At 35.1% G+C, this 17,314-nt stretch overlaps 2 protein-coding genes across 2 annotated transcripts; one reads left to right on the top strand and one right to left on the bottom strand.

The window, feature by feature from the left end:
- Window positions 1–732: 732 nt before the first annotated feature.
- On the bottom strand, window positions 733–4,067 carry LOC122312776. The gene is made up of 4 exons (XM_043127429.1): window positions 3,753–4,067; window positions 3,174–3,642; window positions 2,826–3,101; window positions 733–2,666 (listed from the first exon to the last, which is right to left on the bottom strand). Exons 1-4 carry the CDS (start codon window positions 4,065–4,067, stop codon window positions 733–735), a joined length of 2,994 nt encoding a protein of 997 aa, XP_042983363.1.
- Window positions 4,068–9,652: 5,585 nt separating this feature from the next.
- On the top strand, window positions 9,653–14,346 carry LOC122314020 (receptor-like serine/threonine-protein kinase SD1-6). The gene is made up of 7 exons (XM_043129397.1): window positions 9,653–11,024; window positions 11,133–11,240; window positions 12,256–12,473; window positions 12,566–12,776; window positions 12,912–13,149; window positions 13,244–13,391; window positions 13,719–14,346. Exons 1-7 carry the CDS (start codon window positions 9,683–9,685, stop codon window positions 14,010–14,012), a joined length of 2,559 nt encoding a protein of 852 aa, XP_042985331.1. The 5' UTR covers window positions 9,653–9,682; the 3' UTR covers window positions 14,013–14,346.
- The last annotated feature ends 2,968 nt before the right edge of the window (window positions 14,347–17,314 follow it).

Genomic DNA, 17,314 nt, shown 5'->3' with positions numbered 1-17,314 from the left:
AATGATGTAATGCTCTCGGGAACATTTAGAGGTGCAAAAGCTTAAGAGCTCCCGCACTGAATTTCTCATCTTCATGCATTTGCAAAGCATCCATGCAGGTAAAGAGTCTATAATACAACAAGTGAATGATGAATTAATACATAGAACTATTTATTGAGGTGGATATATATAGCCTTTTTATTCAAGTCTTTAGCCACCACAAGGGCAATAATAATTACTATAAGTTGTGTACGTAGGGCTAGAACCATGAGCTTGATGCAAGCTTCACAAATTGAGTTATAAACGGCATATTGTTCATGTCAATTCCTAGAGCTAAAGTAGACAGCCCTCAGCTTTTCCAATCTATAATGACTCAAGCCCGGAATTTTTTAGCTCAAATGCATTTTCATGACTAGCATATATATATTTTTTTTGATAATCAGAAACCTTTCATTCAAATCAATTATCCTTACAAATAGCAAGTTTATCAAGCCATAAAGCTTGACTAACAAAAGAAGGACAATAATCCCACCACATACAAATATCATCAATCAACCAAGCATGTCTTGCCAAACGATGAGCCACCAAATTGCCTAAACGGTTGACATGCGCAACTTTAACTTCTTGGAATCCCACCATCAGCCGACGTATGTCTTGAAGAATAAACTCAAAATCAGTTAAACATACAGAATTTTCATTCAAAGCATTAACCAAAACCAAACAATCAGTTTCAAGCATAATCTTTGGGAAACCTCATTGAGTACACAGTTGTAGCCCTCTGAGAAATGCAACTGCCTCAATAAACTCAGCAGAAGAAACCTCTTTTTCTACCTTAGAGCAGGCCACGACAACCTCCCCCTGCTGATCCCGCAACACCACCCCAATCCCAGCAACAGAATATTCAGGAAAGGTGGCCCCATCAATATTCAGTTTCAGAAAATCATCTGGAGGAGGATGCCATCGTACTACCTTAGTAATCTTCTGATTTGAAACATCAAACAACTGCACCTGTGCATATTCTTGTTGCAAAGAAAGAGCATTATTAACAGACACATGAACATGCATAGAAATATCCTCATAAATCCTTTTATTCCTTCTATACCAAAGTCCCCATGTTATAGCTATAAATCTGGCCAGCAGAGAATCAGACCCTCTTACACGAGCTAAATTTGCCAGATCCCAGAAAGACAGATCAGGTTGCATATTATCCATTTGAGAACAGAAAACACCCCACACACTCCTTACTTCCGAACAAAAAAACAAAGCATGAGCAGCATCTTCCATACCTTGATTACATAGCCCACAAGTTGCATCATCCAATACATGTTTCTTCTTCAGATTCAGGAAAGTTGGAAGCTTCTCCTGACATGCCCTCCATGCAAAAACCTTCATCTTTTTAGGAAGTTTCAGATGCCATAAAGACTTCCAAAACACAGTCTCAAATCTGCCATTAGAAGACTGCCCATTTGAAAGATATTGATTATGCTGAAGATATCGATAAGCACTCTTAACAGAAAAATTTCCATTCTTTTCATGACTCCAATACAAGGAGTCTTCAGCATCTATGGAAACTTGTAGTTTTGAAATCTGTTGAACTAAATTTGGATTGAATAGAGCTCTCACCATATGAACATCCCACCAACCCGTGCTGCCATCTATCAAAGAATTAACCTTTAAGTTTTCATCAACCTCCACCAGAGCTGAAACATTTGGACACTCCGGTACCCATGGATCCTTAAAAATACGCACAGTTTGCCCATTCCCCACACGCCACCTACAACCTTTTCTCAAACAGTCAAGAGCTTCCCAAATTCCTTTCCAAACATAAGATGAATTAGCACCAGCCTTGGCTTCAAATAAGCAAGAATTCGGAAAATATTTGGCTTTATAAACTTTGTAAAAAAGAGAATCCACATTCCTTAAAAGCCTCCACCCTTGTTTAGCCAGAAGAGCTAAATTAAATAGATGCAGGTCTCTAAAGCCCATCCCACCTTGGAATTTTGAAACACACAACTTCTCCCACCTACACCAATGAATTTTATTTTCCCGAGAGTGATCACCCCACCAAAATTTTGCCATCATCATCTCTAACTCATGACACAAAGTTTTAGGAAACAAAAAACAACTCATGGCATAAGTAGGAATAGACATAGCTACAGCTTTTATGAGCACCTCCCTACCCCCTTGAGATAACAGATTCCCCTTCCATACCTGTAACTTCTGCCACACTCTCTTCCTTATATCAGAAAAAGCTTGTTTTTTAGACCTCCCAACCATGGGAGGCAGCCCTAAATACTTCTCATACTGCTGTGTATAGCTGCCACCCCACAATTGCATAATATCTCTTTTCAGGTCATCATTCACATTTTTGCTAAAGACCATAGAAGTTTTTTCCTTATTAATACATTGGCCCGAAGCTCTCTCATACTTGTTCAACAAAGATTGGATCTTCACATTCGTAATCACATCAGCTTTACAAAATATGACACTATCATCCGCAAATAACAGGTGATTTATTCTAGGAGCACCTCTACAAATCCTTATTCCATCCACCCCTTCCCTACTAGCATTTCTTTTTAGCAAAGAAATAAGACCTTCCGTGCACAAAAGAAACAAATATGGTGATAACGGATCTCCTTGCCTAAGGCCCCGAGAAGGAATAATAGGGCCTTTAGGACTCCCATTGACTAAAACAGAGAAAGAAACTGTTCTAACACACTGCATAATTAAAGAAATCAGTTTCTTATCAAAACCAAGGGACTCCATAATTTTTTCTAAAAACAGCCATTCCACCCTATCATATGCTTTACTCATATCAAGTTTGAGAGACATAAATCCCTTCCTACCCTTTCTCTTATTACGGAGGAAATGCAGCAACTCATAGGCAATAAGAACATTATCAGAAATCTGTCTACCAGGAACAAATGCGCTTTGAGAATCAGAGATAATATCCGGCAAAACTCTCTTAAGTCTATTAGCAATGACTTTAGAAAGAATCTTATAGAGCACATTACATAGACTAATGGGACGGAAATCTGCTACCTTTGAAGGAGAAGCTTTTTTAGGGATAAGAGTAATGAAAGTATGGTTTAAGCCACTCGGAAACATCCCAGAATTCAAAGCTGAAAGTAAAGCATTAGTAATGGAGTTGCCTAACATACCCCAATATTTCTAAAAGAAAAGAGGAGGCATACCATCCGGTCCAGGGGCCTTAGAAGGGTGCATCTGTTTTAAAGCTACCTCCACCTCCTCAGCAACATAAGGTTTTAACAGTTCCACATTCATCTCAGCAGTGACTCTTGCCTCAACACCCGAAAGAACATCCTCCATATCCACCCGGTCTGCAGCAGTGAAAAGAGTCTGAAAATATTCAGTAATTAAGACATCCATCTGTTCCCCTTTTTGCCAAATCCCAAACTCATCTTGCAACTGCATAATACTATTCTTTCTTCGTCTAGTGGATGCCTTAGAATGAAAATACCGGGAATTACAATCCCCTTCTCTGAGCCACTTTACCCGAGATCTTTGCTTCCACATTAACTCATCCCTTTCAAGCCATTTCTGAACCTCAATACATGCTTGTTTATGTTCCTCTAGACGATGTGGTCCAGAGTCATTCTCTTCTAAGCATTGAAGCCTCCTTTTAGCAGTAGCTAAATTTTTCTGCACATGGCCAAAAAAACCTTATTCCATCTTCCTAATTCAGTAGCACAAACTGAAATTCTTCCCATAATCTGATCCAAAGAAATAGGACCATGACTTCGATTCCAAACCCTCTCAATAATAGAAGAACATTCAGATTCTCCCACCCACATAGCCTCAAACCTAAACAACCGCCTACTTCTCCTTCTAAACAAAGCCCCTTCAGTGTCCAACCATAATGGAATGTGATCGGAATAGGCTGCAACTCCATGTGTTACTCGAAGATTTGGAAACATATCACACCACAAAGAATTAGCAAGAAAGCGATCTAACCTTTCCTTCACTAAATCCTCCTCTCCCCTACGATTACTCCAAGTAAAACGAGACCCTACATAACCCAAATCCCTCAAGCGACAATCTGATAAGACCTCTCGAAACTCCCTCATCTGTAAATCACTTCTTATGTTTCCACCTAGTTTCTCAGAATGATCTAAAATTTCATTGAAATCCCCAAAAACTATCCATGGTAAATCAACCCCACGGCCCAAAAATTTCAAAAGCCTCCAAACTTCAGACCGCTACCCACTATCAGGATGACCATACACCCCAGTCAACAACCACTCCACCCCATCACAGTTTTTAATAGAGGCATGAATATGGTTTCTAGAATAACTAATAATCCTTAGATTAACATCGTCTTTCCAAAATAGAGCCAAACCTCCACTTCGACCCACACTGTCAACACCAAAACAACACCGAAAACCCAATCTCAACTTACAGAATTCCAACCGGCGTGATGATAATTTCGTTTCTTGAAGAAACAAAATTTCGGGAACTTCACTCGTGAGTAAATCACGAAGAGACCGAATACTCCGTGGGTTCCCAAGCCCATGGAGATTCCAAGATAAGATTTTCATTGAGCTCGGCAGGGTTGATCATCAGCCACCGCCGCTCTCTCTGTAAACATCTCCCCAGAAATAGATGAAATGGAAGAGGGTTTACCTCGTTTAGCATCAACCTCCACAATCGGGATCCCCTTCCTCTTCTTGCCATGGTTTGGAAGCCGTTCGGACTGAAGAACTGAAGCTGCCGCATCACTCGGCACCGAGCCACCCTCATTCGCCTGAGATTGCACCTTCGGAGAAGCCCTAACATCGAGTCGCTTTCCCCTTCTCTTTTGAGTGTTGTTACGAGAGCCAGACATAGCATAACTTATTGGGTCTGCATTACCCGATGGGCCGGATCCGAAACCCACAAACATATTAGGGGCCTCCAACACCGGAACGTCCATGAGCCCATCTTCAAGATGAGACTCTTGAACGACATTGAAAACAGCCGTTTTAACCACAGTCTGTGTTAAGTCTGCTTCATTCACAGGAGAATCCCAAACCGTAACCTCCTCATTCAACACAGACGGCGTAACCGTCGGGACAAACGAAGATTCTTTGCTTGCGGAAATATCGGACCCCTCAAAATCTGGATTTTTCGCCACCTCTGAATCCGTAACGGGCAAACCACTACCCTTTCCGTTTGCAACCTTTCGTGGATCAGCCTCAACCGGAACACCCTTATCCGCCCCTGTTTGAGCCGTAGCCGCCATTGTAGACGCACGTCCTCCACCCCTACGAAACGGAAGAAAACCCGCACGTAGCCATGGACCATAAGGAAGTCTCTGAGCGTCGACTTGATTTTCATCAACTTCCTCACACTCCTTTAGAGAATGACCCAGAATACCACAGTGAAAGCATACATCCGGTAGCCGTTCATAAGAGAACCGTACCCAACATGACACCCCCTCCTCCAGAATCATACGCTTCCGACGTAAAAGCGGTTTGGAAATATTTATGAGAACCCGGACTCTCATGTATTCTCCCCACTCCATCTCCCCATTGTCTAAATCGACTTCTAAAACCTCCCCCAAAGCACCCCCAACTAATCTCCCGATGTACTCATTACGGGCCATTAACGGTAAATCATGTAAACGGACCCAAAACGGGGCATGCACCAGATCTAACTTGCCAATCTGCAACCTACCATCAAATTCCTTCAACAAAACCAAATGTTTATCAAAAGACCACGGACCCTCTCGCATTACCTTGAGTTTGTCTCTCATATCATCGAACTCTACCAACGTAAACTCAGAATTGAGATCCCGAAAACGAACACCCTTAACCAGACGCCAAACTTTCCTCATCGTTTGCTTAAACGCCTCGTGATTATAATGCTTCTTGATCAGAAGCTTCATAATCAAACAGCTCGCCCCTCGCTCTAAAACATCCTCCAGCCGATTAATCTCCACCGAAACTGCTTCATTCTCCTTCTCAGTTAACGACAAACTTGCATAAAGTTCATCTAATGCATCCGCCATGCCGAAAGCCTCGTACGAGAGACGAGAAGAAAAACCCCTACTCTATCAGAGAGAGAGAGGACACCGATCAATAACTTTCTAGTGGACTAGATAGGGTTATCTCCACACCACTTATGACTAGCATATATATAGCTAATCTAGCGTGTGACATATATTATAACGATAGAATTAATTACCCTATAATTAATATAAATATATTGAAAAATATTAATTGTGTCGGATTGAATTGATGCCCATTATTTCGATTCTTACCGGCTTTCTTTTGTGAGTAACAACAAGTAATGTTATGTCTTTTGTCTTCGTTCTCTTTCTCCTCTGTAAATAGTATATATAGAAGAATTATGCCATTTATTATTCTAGTACCGCGTAACATATCATTTTTTTTTTCAAGCAAAGAAGATATATATTAATAACAAAGGAAGAGTTAGAGTCTAGCTCTTTACAAATTACATTATAGGTAGATCTTTACCACTATAAAATTGTAATAAATAAGGAGAGATTTGGATTAAAGAGATATTACCATAGGCTTGCATTGAAGCTGCCCATTACGCTAGGTTATGCGCGCATTGATTTGAAGATCGATGAATTTTCCTTACTTGCCAACTTGTGAAAGATTTTAAGAGATACTTTATATCACTTATGATGGGATATAAAATCCAATATTAAGCAATTGAGAAATTTCTAATTACTTGAATCACCACATTAAAATCTCTTTCAATTATTATATTCTGCAGTTTCATTTAGTCCGGAGCTATTATATTCATCAAAAAGAGTCAAAATACGAATATATAAATTTTTTTTTTACATAAATTGCTCTGATAGGCTTTCACATCAGTGTTTAATGTGTCTATAAAGAAATTATTGACACCGTTCAAGACACTTTTAATAATATATATATATATATATTTATATATATAATTCTCCAGATTTATTTATCCACATTATTTATCTCACAAATATAAAATTTAAAAAGTTATACGATTTAAACTATTTTTAATATATAATAAATTTAATATATTACAATAAATCATATTAATCTTTGACCTTATTTTTAAAATTTTTTTTATAATCTAAGCATATCATAAAATAATGGCGTTTACGTCATTATTTGAGAAAAAGAAAGAACATAAGACCGTGTTGACGGTGAAATTTTAGTTTAAGAACATAGAATTATAACTATTAATGAGCAAAGTGTACGCGAGCCATGGTTGATTAAGCTCGGCTTGTTTATATTAAAATTATTAAGAATATAATATCAATAATTATTCTTTTAAATTTTTGAAATAAATAATGATTTCAAATAGAAGCTATGGGTTCAAATTCGGACTATACACTTTTACCATATTTAATTGAATTAAATGTTTCATGCATTCAACTATTGAAAAGGAGTTTGGGGCCATGTAAGAGCATTCTCATCGGGTTATATATTTTTAAAATATATTGTATTTTTTAACTATTAGATATAAAACATACTTGCAATAGATTATCTATTAACAAAATTTGTAACTTTTAATTACAGTATTGATAAAGAAAAGATCAAATTTAGTCTATATTGTATAAGGAGTAAATCTTATTTTTTTATTTTTTTATGACATTTTCTCTCTCTTCTCTCTATCTACATCCACAAACTTCCATAAGTTTCTTTAAATTAAATAACAAAATGTGATAAAATAAAATAAACTAATAATTAATAATTAAAATATGATAAAATAAAATAAATTAATAATTAAAAAAATTAAATATTTTTTAAATTATTAATTAGTCATTACTATATAATAAATAAATGGATATCTAATGTGGATATTTGATATGAATAGCTAAAGCTAAATTTATCTTATATTATTTTATTGTTATATAATAAAAAATAGCTATTACAATGTGGAGACTTATATAAATAGAATAGTCAAAATTTAAATTTATCTTACATTCATCAAAATTATCATTTACATATGCATAATCAATTAACAATGCTCTAAGAGAAAATGTTAAGAATATAATATAAATAATTAAAATTTACATATTTCCAATAGTTTAAACTTTTAAAATGAGTGTTTAAAATTTTAGAATAAATGATGAATTTACAAAAACTAAGTCAGAGCCCGATTTGAGTTGTTAATAATTAAGATTAATTTATATTCACAAATGAACTATTTAAATCCAAATTTAACTGAGTAGAGTTTAAGGCTTCGTTTCGGCAATGAGATATTTTAGATATTTTTAAAACTTTTCATAATTTTATTCTTGAATATCATTTAAATATAAAATTTTTAAACTTTTCATCTCAAACACAAAAGCCAATAAAAATCTCCCAAATTTTCCAATAAAACACAAAAACAAGATAATTTTTTCAAATTTTGAAACAAAAATATTATTAAAAATTATATTCAAATAATATTTTAATTTTATAATATTTTTATTTAATTTTTTCTTTATTTTTTTTCAAAATCTAATAAATCATCTTAACTTAAATAATTTTATTACTATTCACAATGGAGTTATTTACAATAGAATAGTTAATATTGGTCTGGCTTAAACTAAGGCCGAAGGCCCATCGTTCATAAAGGATAATTATTCAAAGGAGTCGTGTGGTCTAATACATGCCCTAGCCACCTTGATTATTATGAGGGATGATCCTAGTTTATAAATATGGATGATGTGGTGATTAAATAATTCCAATACATCAGGGATAAGCCTTTTAATGGCTAAGTACTGTGCAAAGTTAATTAATTTATAGTACTCATCCAATGTTCTCTACGCTTATATATAAGGGCAACAGGTAACTCTCAAATTATCTGATTGAGTATTCTCGAATTATTATCTCTCACTTATTGCTGATTTAAGTATTAGACGTATCACAGGCACATTGTGTTGCTTACGTAACGATTTACAGGTTAACAATCATGATTAGTGGTGGGACATGTCCTTTATATACAAATAATTTCACTATTATTTATAAAATTATTAGATATTCTAAATATCAAAACTAATTCTAAATCAACACTTTAACATCCTTGTTTTCTACAACACCCTAATTTAATGAATAAAGTTAGAGATTATGCTGGGAGCTCCCGCTTCTATTTTTTTTCCTTAATAATTTAGAAAATATTGTTTATTATTATTGTAAATTTTTTATTTTTTAAAAACATTTAAAAATATTAAAAAATAATATTAAAAAAAAAAAAAACTTAACAGGAGCTCTTAGCGGTGGCTGTAGAAGCACCTTCTCGAATTATGGAGTTAAGTCGGTCCTAGAGGGTTAGTTGAGTGAATGGTCAAGTCAAAGTGGGCAGCTACGAACTATCTAATAAATAGACTAATAAGGTACATATAAGTTTTCTAAGTTAGACATATAATCCATTTTTCTAATTTTTTTTAACTTTACTATTCATCATTTCTATATACCATATATCACACTCTATTTTTAATTTTTTATTATTATTTTATTTTATTATTTTAGATTATTTAAATTATTCTACTCATCATCCATATACCACATATTTAATAAAAAAATAAAAAAAAAGTATAGTGTGAAATTTTTTAAATAATTTAAAATAAATTAAAATAAGCTTGTAAGGTAGGAAGACTCATAGGAAAGCTATTCCAAAAGTTTTGTACACTCGATTATTTATAGCATCCTCATTCTTAAGCCATCTTTCTGTAACTACAATTTGAATTTGCAGTGCTAGCTGCTGTATGTTACTGAGGGATATGGGTCTTGATGGTACCAGGCCATTCCTCTTATTTGTTCTCCTTCTAATCCTCAGAGCATGCTTCTCCGTTAACACAGATGATACCTTTTCGAAAGGTCAGTCCCTTTCAGCGATGAATACCGACAGCATCTCATCTAAGAGTGGCAGATATGAACTCGGATTCTTCGAACGAGGTACTCCTCCAAAATTCTACCTGGGGATATGGTTTAAACGCTTAGTGGGTCAGAAGATTGTTTGGGTAGCAAATAGAGAAAACCATTTGTCTGACCCTTCTACTTCAAGACTCGAATTCTCAGAGGATGGCAATCTTGTTCTTCTTGAAGCTTCCTCCAAGAAACCATTTTGGTCCACAAATTTAGAGAATCTTCACTCAAACTCAACTGAAGCAGCACTTCTTGATGATGGAAATTTTGTTTTAAGAGATAGATCGAACCTTTCTACTATATTTTGGGAGAGTTTCGACTACCCAACTGATACATGGATGCCAGGTGGAAAGCTTGGGATCGATAAAGCTGGAAAAGTACCGAATCAACTTATTTCATGGAAAAACTCAGAAGATCCATCATCGGGTCTGTTCTCATTATCGTTGAGGATATACCCAATTGGAAGCAATGAATATATCTTGGAGTGGAACAGGTCCCAAGTTTATTGGAGTACTGGACTTTGGGATGGAGCAACTTTCGGCTCTCTTCCTTGGCTGAGGACGAATAATATATATAACTACAGTTTTGTGTCAAATGCAAATGAAACCTATTTTAATTACTCTCTATATAATTCTTCTATGATGTCAATATCTTTTATTGATTCTACCGGACAACTCGAGCAAAAAACATGGCTGTCCTCTAATGAGTCGACGTCTGAGCCGTGGGTTCTACTTTGGGCTAATCCAAAATCACTATCTGATGTCTATGCTTTGTGTGGTGCATTCGGCATATATCATGATAATACATCTAATCCTTGTGATTGTCCAAAAGGTTTTGAACCATTTTCAGATACTCAGACCACACTAAACGACTGGTCCAGTGGTTGTTTGAGGAGACACCCTTTGCAATGTGAAAATCGTAATGCCAAAAAAGATTGGTTTCAGAAAATACCCAATATCACATCGCCGACTAACTGGAAAGCATATTCGGCAGTGAGTGCTCGGAGATGTGAATTAGCTTGCATGAATAATTGTTCTTGCACGGCTTATACCCATAACAGCAGCGGGTGTCTGATATGGGAAGGAGCTCTTTTGAACATGCAACGGCCCTCGGATGGTGGTGAGGCTGGACAAGATATATATCTCAGACTATCTGCTGATGAGCCTCAAATTAGTACCAAAGGCAGGATGAAAAAGATGAAAGTCACTTGTGTTTTCATTATCTTCTTACTGAATCGAAATGTAATTCTGTTCTGATAGAGCTAATGGTCATTCTTATCATCATAATCAGGAACCAAATGGAAAGTATGGGTGATTGTAGCTGTGCTGGTAGCTGCAACAGGGCTAATCTTATGCCTATCCTTTTGTTTCTCAGTCAAGAGAAAGCTCAAACACAAAGGTAAGTTCTAACATTACATACAAATCCTTAAAAAGTTCCAATTTTTTATTTTTTGTTTATGGGTGAGTGGATCACTAGCAACAACAAAATGCTCAACCAAAATCTAGAACAAGAAACCTGCGACATTTGCTTGTTCTTAGGAGTGTTTCTCAACGTATTGTCTCGTCAATTGGTGAAGATATTCTTCGTGCTTTTGAAATCATCTGAACTAGGGATGGCAATATGCCACACGACCCGTTAACCCAACACGAACACGACACGATAATAGCGGGTTAGGGTTTAGCCTTAATAGGTTCGGGTCAAAACGGGTTGACCCGTTAAGACACGATTGCTTAACGGGTTGCTAACGGGTTAACCCGTTTTGACCTGTTATAACCCGTTATAACACGTTAAGAAAGTTAAAATTACAATTATACCCTTATATCTAAAAATAAAATTGTTAGAATTTCAATTTCGATATTTTTATTATTTGGATTGTAGTTTTGGACTTATAATTAGTTTTATAATTTTTATAGATATTGTATATTTAACATTAATATAAAATTATGCTAAATTTAATCAGGTTAAAAAGGTTAATTTCAGGCATATTCAACCCATTTATATAAATAGTTTAAAATGAGTTGTATTGTGTCGTATTAACCTATTTCGTAATATTTTCTTAATTTATTTGTTTACTTATAAAAAAAACATATTTCGTAATATTTATTAATGGGTCAAAACGGGTTGACACGACACGACCCGTTATGTTAATGGGTCGTATTAGGGTTTGAGATTTTGACACGATAAGCTTAACGGGTCGGGTTAGGGTTGACTTATATGACCCGTTAACACGATTTGACACGACACGAACACGACCCGTTAACACGATTTGACACCCCTAATCTGAACCAAGTTTCCAAGAGAACTCCCGCAAGTCTCTCCAGCATATTCCAAAACTTCTTTCATTGATTTTATCAGAGCAAACACTTGATTCTCCATTAAAATGACAAAACTCGCATCATTCTGTGCAAAACAGGAGAGATGGCAGCTTCAAGCAATGATCTAATGTTACTTGATCTTAGTACTGAAATTCATGCAATCAGTGATGGAACAAACAGCCAAGATGGTGATAAGAAAAGAGGAAAGAAGGATGTTGAGTTACCGCTATTCAGTTATGAAAGCGTATTAGCTGCAACCGATAATTTCTCAACTGCAAATAAGCTTGGAGAAGGAGGTTTTGGACCTGTGTACAAGGTATGTATGTTCCATTCTGCTAAATGAATGTGCTTAAAAAAATACGGTAAACTTTGTAGGAAGTTTAAAGAGTTTATGGTTCTCTTTTACAGGGGAAGTTACTTAGGGGGCAGGAAATTGCAGTGAAAATGCTTTCAAAAAGATCCGGACAGGGGATTGAGGAGTTTAGAAATGAGACAACACTAATTGCAAAACTTCAACATAGAAATCTTGTCAAGCTCTTGGGTTGCTGTATTGAAGGAGATGAGAAAATACTAATATACGAGTACATGCCCAATAAAAGTTTGGATTTCTACCTTTTTGGTGCGTCCTTATTTAGTCGTCTTGACGCTTATTATATACATACATATGTATAAAAATTATTCACTCACACACACGCACACGTATATAATTCTGGGTTCTTGAATGTTGATTTCCTTTGTGGCATCATTTAAACAGATCCAGCTAAGAAACAAATGTTAGATTGGGGGACACGCATTCACATTATTGAAGGGATTGCTCAAGGTCTCCTTTATCTTCATCAGTATTCAAGATTAAGAATTATACATAGAGATATGAAACCCAGTAACATTCTCTTGGATAGTGAAATGAACCCTAAAATATCAGATTTTGGCATGGCTCGAATAGTTGGAGATAATGCAATACAAGCAAACACAAATCGGATTGTTGGAACTTTGTAAGTATGCAATCTATTCCACATGCATCCCATATTTTCAAGTGCCACCTAAATTTACTTAGTAAACTACTAAGCACTGAATTTTGGAATCCAGCGGCTACATGTCTCCCGAATATGCCATGGAGGGTCTGTATTCGATAAAGTCTGATGTGTTTAGCTTTGGAGTATTGCTACTCGAGATTGTGAGTGGGAAGAAGAACACAGGCTTTTATAACCACGGGTCACTCAATCTTCTTAGATATGTGAGTAGCTTTTATACCTTATTAGGTCTTACCTGTTTTTACATTAATAATTTATAAATTAGGATCGTCTTTAATTGTCCAAATGTATTGGATGATCCCATGCAAAAAGAGATAGACACAATTTAAATGCGCATGTGTGGTCAACATTGCTCAAAAATCCTACAATGCTTTCATTAATAGTTGTACAGACCACATGATGGGCTATCTATTGGGCAGGATCAGACCGTCCAATTTGGTCAGGCAATTGTAGAGAATCTATTTTGTAAGTTATAAACTGAATTACTCTTAATTTTTAATGAAATTTACATTGACTTGAAATGAATACAGGCTTGGGAGTTGTGGAGAGATGATCAGAGCTTGGAGTTGATGGATTCAACGATAGGGTATCCAACTTCCACTTCTACTCTGGTAAGATACATTAACGTCGGGCTACTTTGCGTTCAAGAAAATCCAGCTGATCGACCTAGCATGCTTGATGTGGTCTCAATGATCAGTAATGAACATGTACCTCTGCTTACACCCAAGCAACCTGCTTTTACAGCAGGCCGGAATCCAACAATTAACTTGGCAGAAAATTGCTCAATAAACACTGTAACTTTTTCGGTAATGGAGGCTCGATGATTACTAGTACTGTTTGGTTTACTAATTAACTGTGCAAGCTAATAGGCAAAGCTTCTTACAGAAAGTAATTTCTGGATCACAAGGATGGTTCAAGCATGTTGCAGAGCACTGACAGAGAGTATTGTAATTTTTCATGAAGTCGGCTAGGAACTTCGTACGTACGTAGTAATTCTCTTTTGGAGCCGATTCTTTTATTTGAGATGAATAGTATACAATACAATAAGTACATGGTGATATACATATAACTATATATTGAGGTAGATATTGCCTTTTTATTCAAGTCTTCAGCCACCATAAAGGGCAATAATAATTTCTACAAGTTGTGTAGGCTCGAACCATGAGCTTGATGCTTCACAAATCAAGTAATAAGCGGCATGTTATGAGCTTGATGCTTCACAAATCGAGTAATAAACGGCATGTTGTTCATTTCTATTTCTGAAGTTGTTAATTGATTCCTTTCCTGCCATGTCAATGGTGCGTATAGCGTATAAAACACTTTATTCACACAACTTACACAACAAATTGCAATATTTGATTTTGAAGATTTCAAATTTCAAATTTACTTTAGAAATCAAGAATTTTTATTTCTTAATAAAAACATTGTGTGAAGATACCTAACACACTATTCACAACACTTCTAATAACATATATATGCTTGTGTATATAATTCTCCAAATTGTTGAGCTGCTATATTCAATTTTTCGACAATGAATTTGATCATTTATATAAAAATTTAGAACACTAATTAGGATGATGAGTAGCATTGCTCATTATTTTTTGAAAAAAAATCTATTAATCATCATTCATTTTTTTAAGTTATATTGTTTTTTATAATGTACTTCATCTTTTTTTTTTTGTCCAATTTATTATAATTAGTAATTGAAAAATAACAAACTTAAAAATTTCTAGAATTATATTATAAACATAATTAAAAATAATGTCATGAGATATTTTGTTCAAGACAATTAGTCACCAATCTAATTTATGCCGTCTCCGCAACGTTATGACTAACGAGTTCGTGTTCAATACAATCACGTTCCCCGGCCCATTGGGTCCACAAAGAATAACTGGAGAATTTTCCTTAATCATCACTTCCGGATTTAACCATGATTTTGATTATAAAATACGGTATTAAAAAAGTTGATCAGATAACAGAATTTTAAATCAAATAAAATGAAAATCACATTTTTTTTCCAAGTACGCTTCCAAAAAAGTTTAATTTTTCAAACTCTCGTAAAATTGATATATACATATATACATATGTACGTACATACGTCCCCCACAGACTGTGCCATTATTGGCAACATGTTTCGCACATTGGTTATTGGGCTCAACAACGTGCAGCACAAATGTGTTGGTGGCTGGGGTTATAGATAACCTCGATGCCTAGTTAATGTTGTTATTTCTTTATGGAGAATTTTAGGGCCGGCTCAATAGGAATGGGGCTAAGGCCAAAATTTTTATTGGGATTTTTTTTTTAATTTTAAAAAATTAAATTAAATAAAATTATTTTAATTTTTATATTATATTTTTATTTACAAATAATTCTAATAGTTTGTTAAGTAAAATTACTGTTTAAGATTTTATATTACATTTTCAACTAATAACTGATTTAATTTTTATTAGAAAATTTTTGATTTAGAGAAGATTTTATTAAATCTAATTTAACAAGACGAGTTTTAGACCCTTAGGGGCCGTTTGGGAATACAACTACTCTTAAGTATTCTTAGATATTTTTAAATTCAAATTTTTCTCTCTCATTTCTCAAAATTAAATAAAACATCTTAATTCAAATTATTTCACTACTATTCATATATATTTTTAGTATATAAACAAGCCTTAAAAGTAATTATAATTGTCAATAAAGTTCTATAAATAACCTACACATTTGGAAAAAAGTAGGCCATTGCCTTTTCAAAGATCATACTAAATTTTTTATCAACACTCAAAAATTAGATTTTGCTATTTATAATTTTTACATTATATATTAAACTAATAATAATAAAAGAGAAGTGTATTCTTAGAAGAAAAATATTTGAAATAATTATTATGTGGGATACTTTTAAAACTAATAATGATATAACATCTATTTAATACTTTTGATATTATCTTATTGGATTAATTAATTTTTTAATTAAATATTTTTCCTTTAAAAAAAATTTTTACTTTAGACTTTTTTGAAAGGGAGCCTCTTCTTTTACTGGGGCCTTAGGCAATTGCCTAATTTGCCTTAGGGAAGAGCCGACCTTGATTTCAATAAGTAAGAGAGCATCCTAACCTAAAAGTTGGCTTTTATACTGGTAGTCGTGTGGTCCCCCGTATCCCATGTTAGAGAGACAAGGGTTACATCCTCGCGGCAGGTTGGTGGGCACGTTTGCTTCCAACATGCTTTTGTTAGTGGCAAGGGGTTGCGTTGCACACACTATTAGGGACATGTCGCCTTACAGTGACCTTATCAATGTGTGCACTTTTCTTTCAACAAAATGACCCTATCATTACGTGCGTGTATATGGTGGCGTCTAGAATGTCGGCGTCCCGTTACCTTAGATCTCTCTCTGTAGGCTCAGGCCTTGAGCTTCTTCTCACCCGAGCCCAAGGCCTCTTAAATTTTATGCAGCCCATGGAGGGGCCGCGGTTAATGTGTGATGAGCCTTGGTCTTAAGCATCTCTCATAATCGGGCCCAATCCAGTAGGAGATTTTATTTTCTTTCCAAGTTATGCCCATATTAATCTAATAAAAACTAAAATACTCATAATTTAACATGTGATGAACACAAACCGCAAACACAAATTATCATACTACTTACTACCCTAGAAGACGACTTTAGAATGACACTAAGTCATGATCAATTTGTCATTTAACATGACTATTTTTCTTATCATTTGTCAACATTTTTCCCGGGGGGGAGGGGAAGGGAGGCCGCCCAAACAGGCAATTTTATTCTACTTTTTGGGATAAAACTGCCGGCAACGAGCTTGTTGGAACTTGGAAGTGCAAGTTTTGGGTGAAGAGTCTATAATACAACAAGTGCATGGTGATCAAATACATATAACCATTGAGGTAGATATATGTTACCTTTTTATTCAACTCTTCAACCGCTACAAGGGCAAAAATAATTCCTAGAAGTTGTGTCGGATAGAACCGTGAGCTTGATGCTTCACAAATTGAGTAATAAACGGCATGTTGTTCATGTCAATTCCTAAAGTAGGCTGCCCTCAGTTTTTCCAATCTATAATGACTCAAGCCCGGAATTTTCAGCTCAAATCATTTTCACTATCATATAGTTAATTAATCTAGTGTG

This window comes from Carya illinoinensis, chromosome 6 (assembly GCF_018687715.1).
Source record: "Carya illinoinensis cultivar Pawnee chromosome 6, C.illinoinensisPawnee_v1, whole genome shotgun sequence".
Classification (NCBI taxonomy): Eukaryota; Viridiplantae; Streptophyta; class Magnoliopsida; order Fagales; family Juglandaceae; genus Carya; species Carya illinoinensis.
The sequence above is the reverse complement of the archived record's forward strand: the minus strand, read 5'-3'. Positions and strand labels throughout refer to the sequence as shown.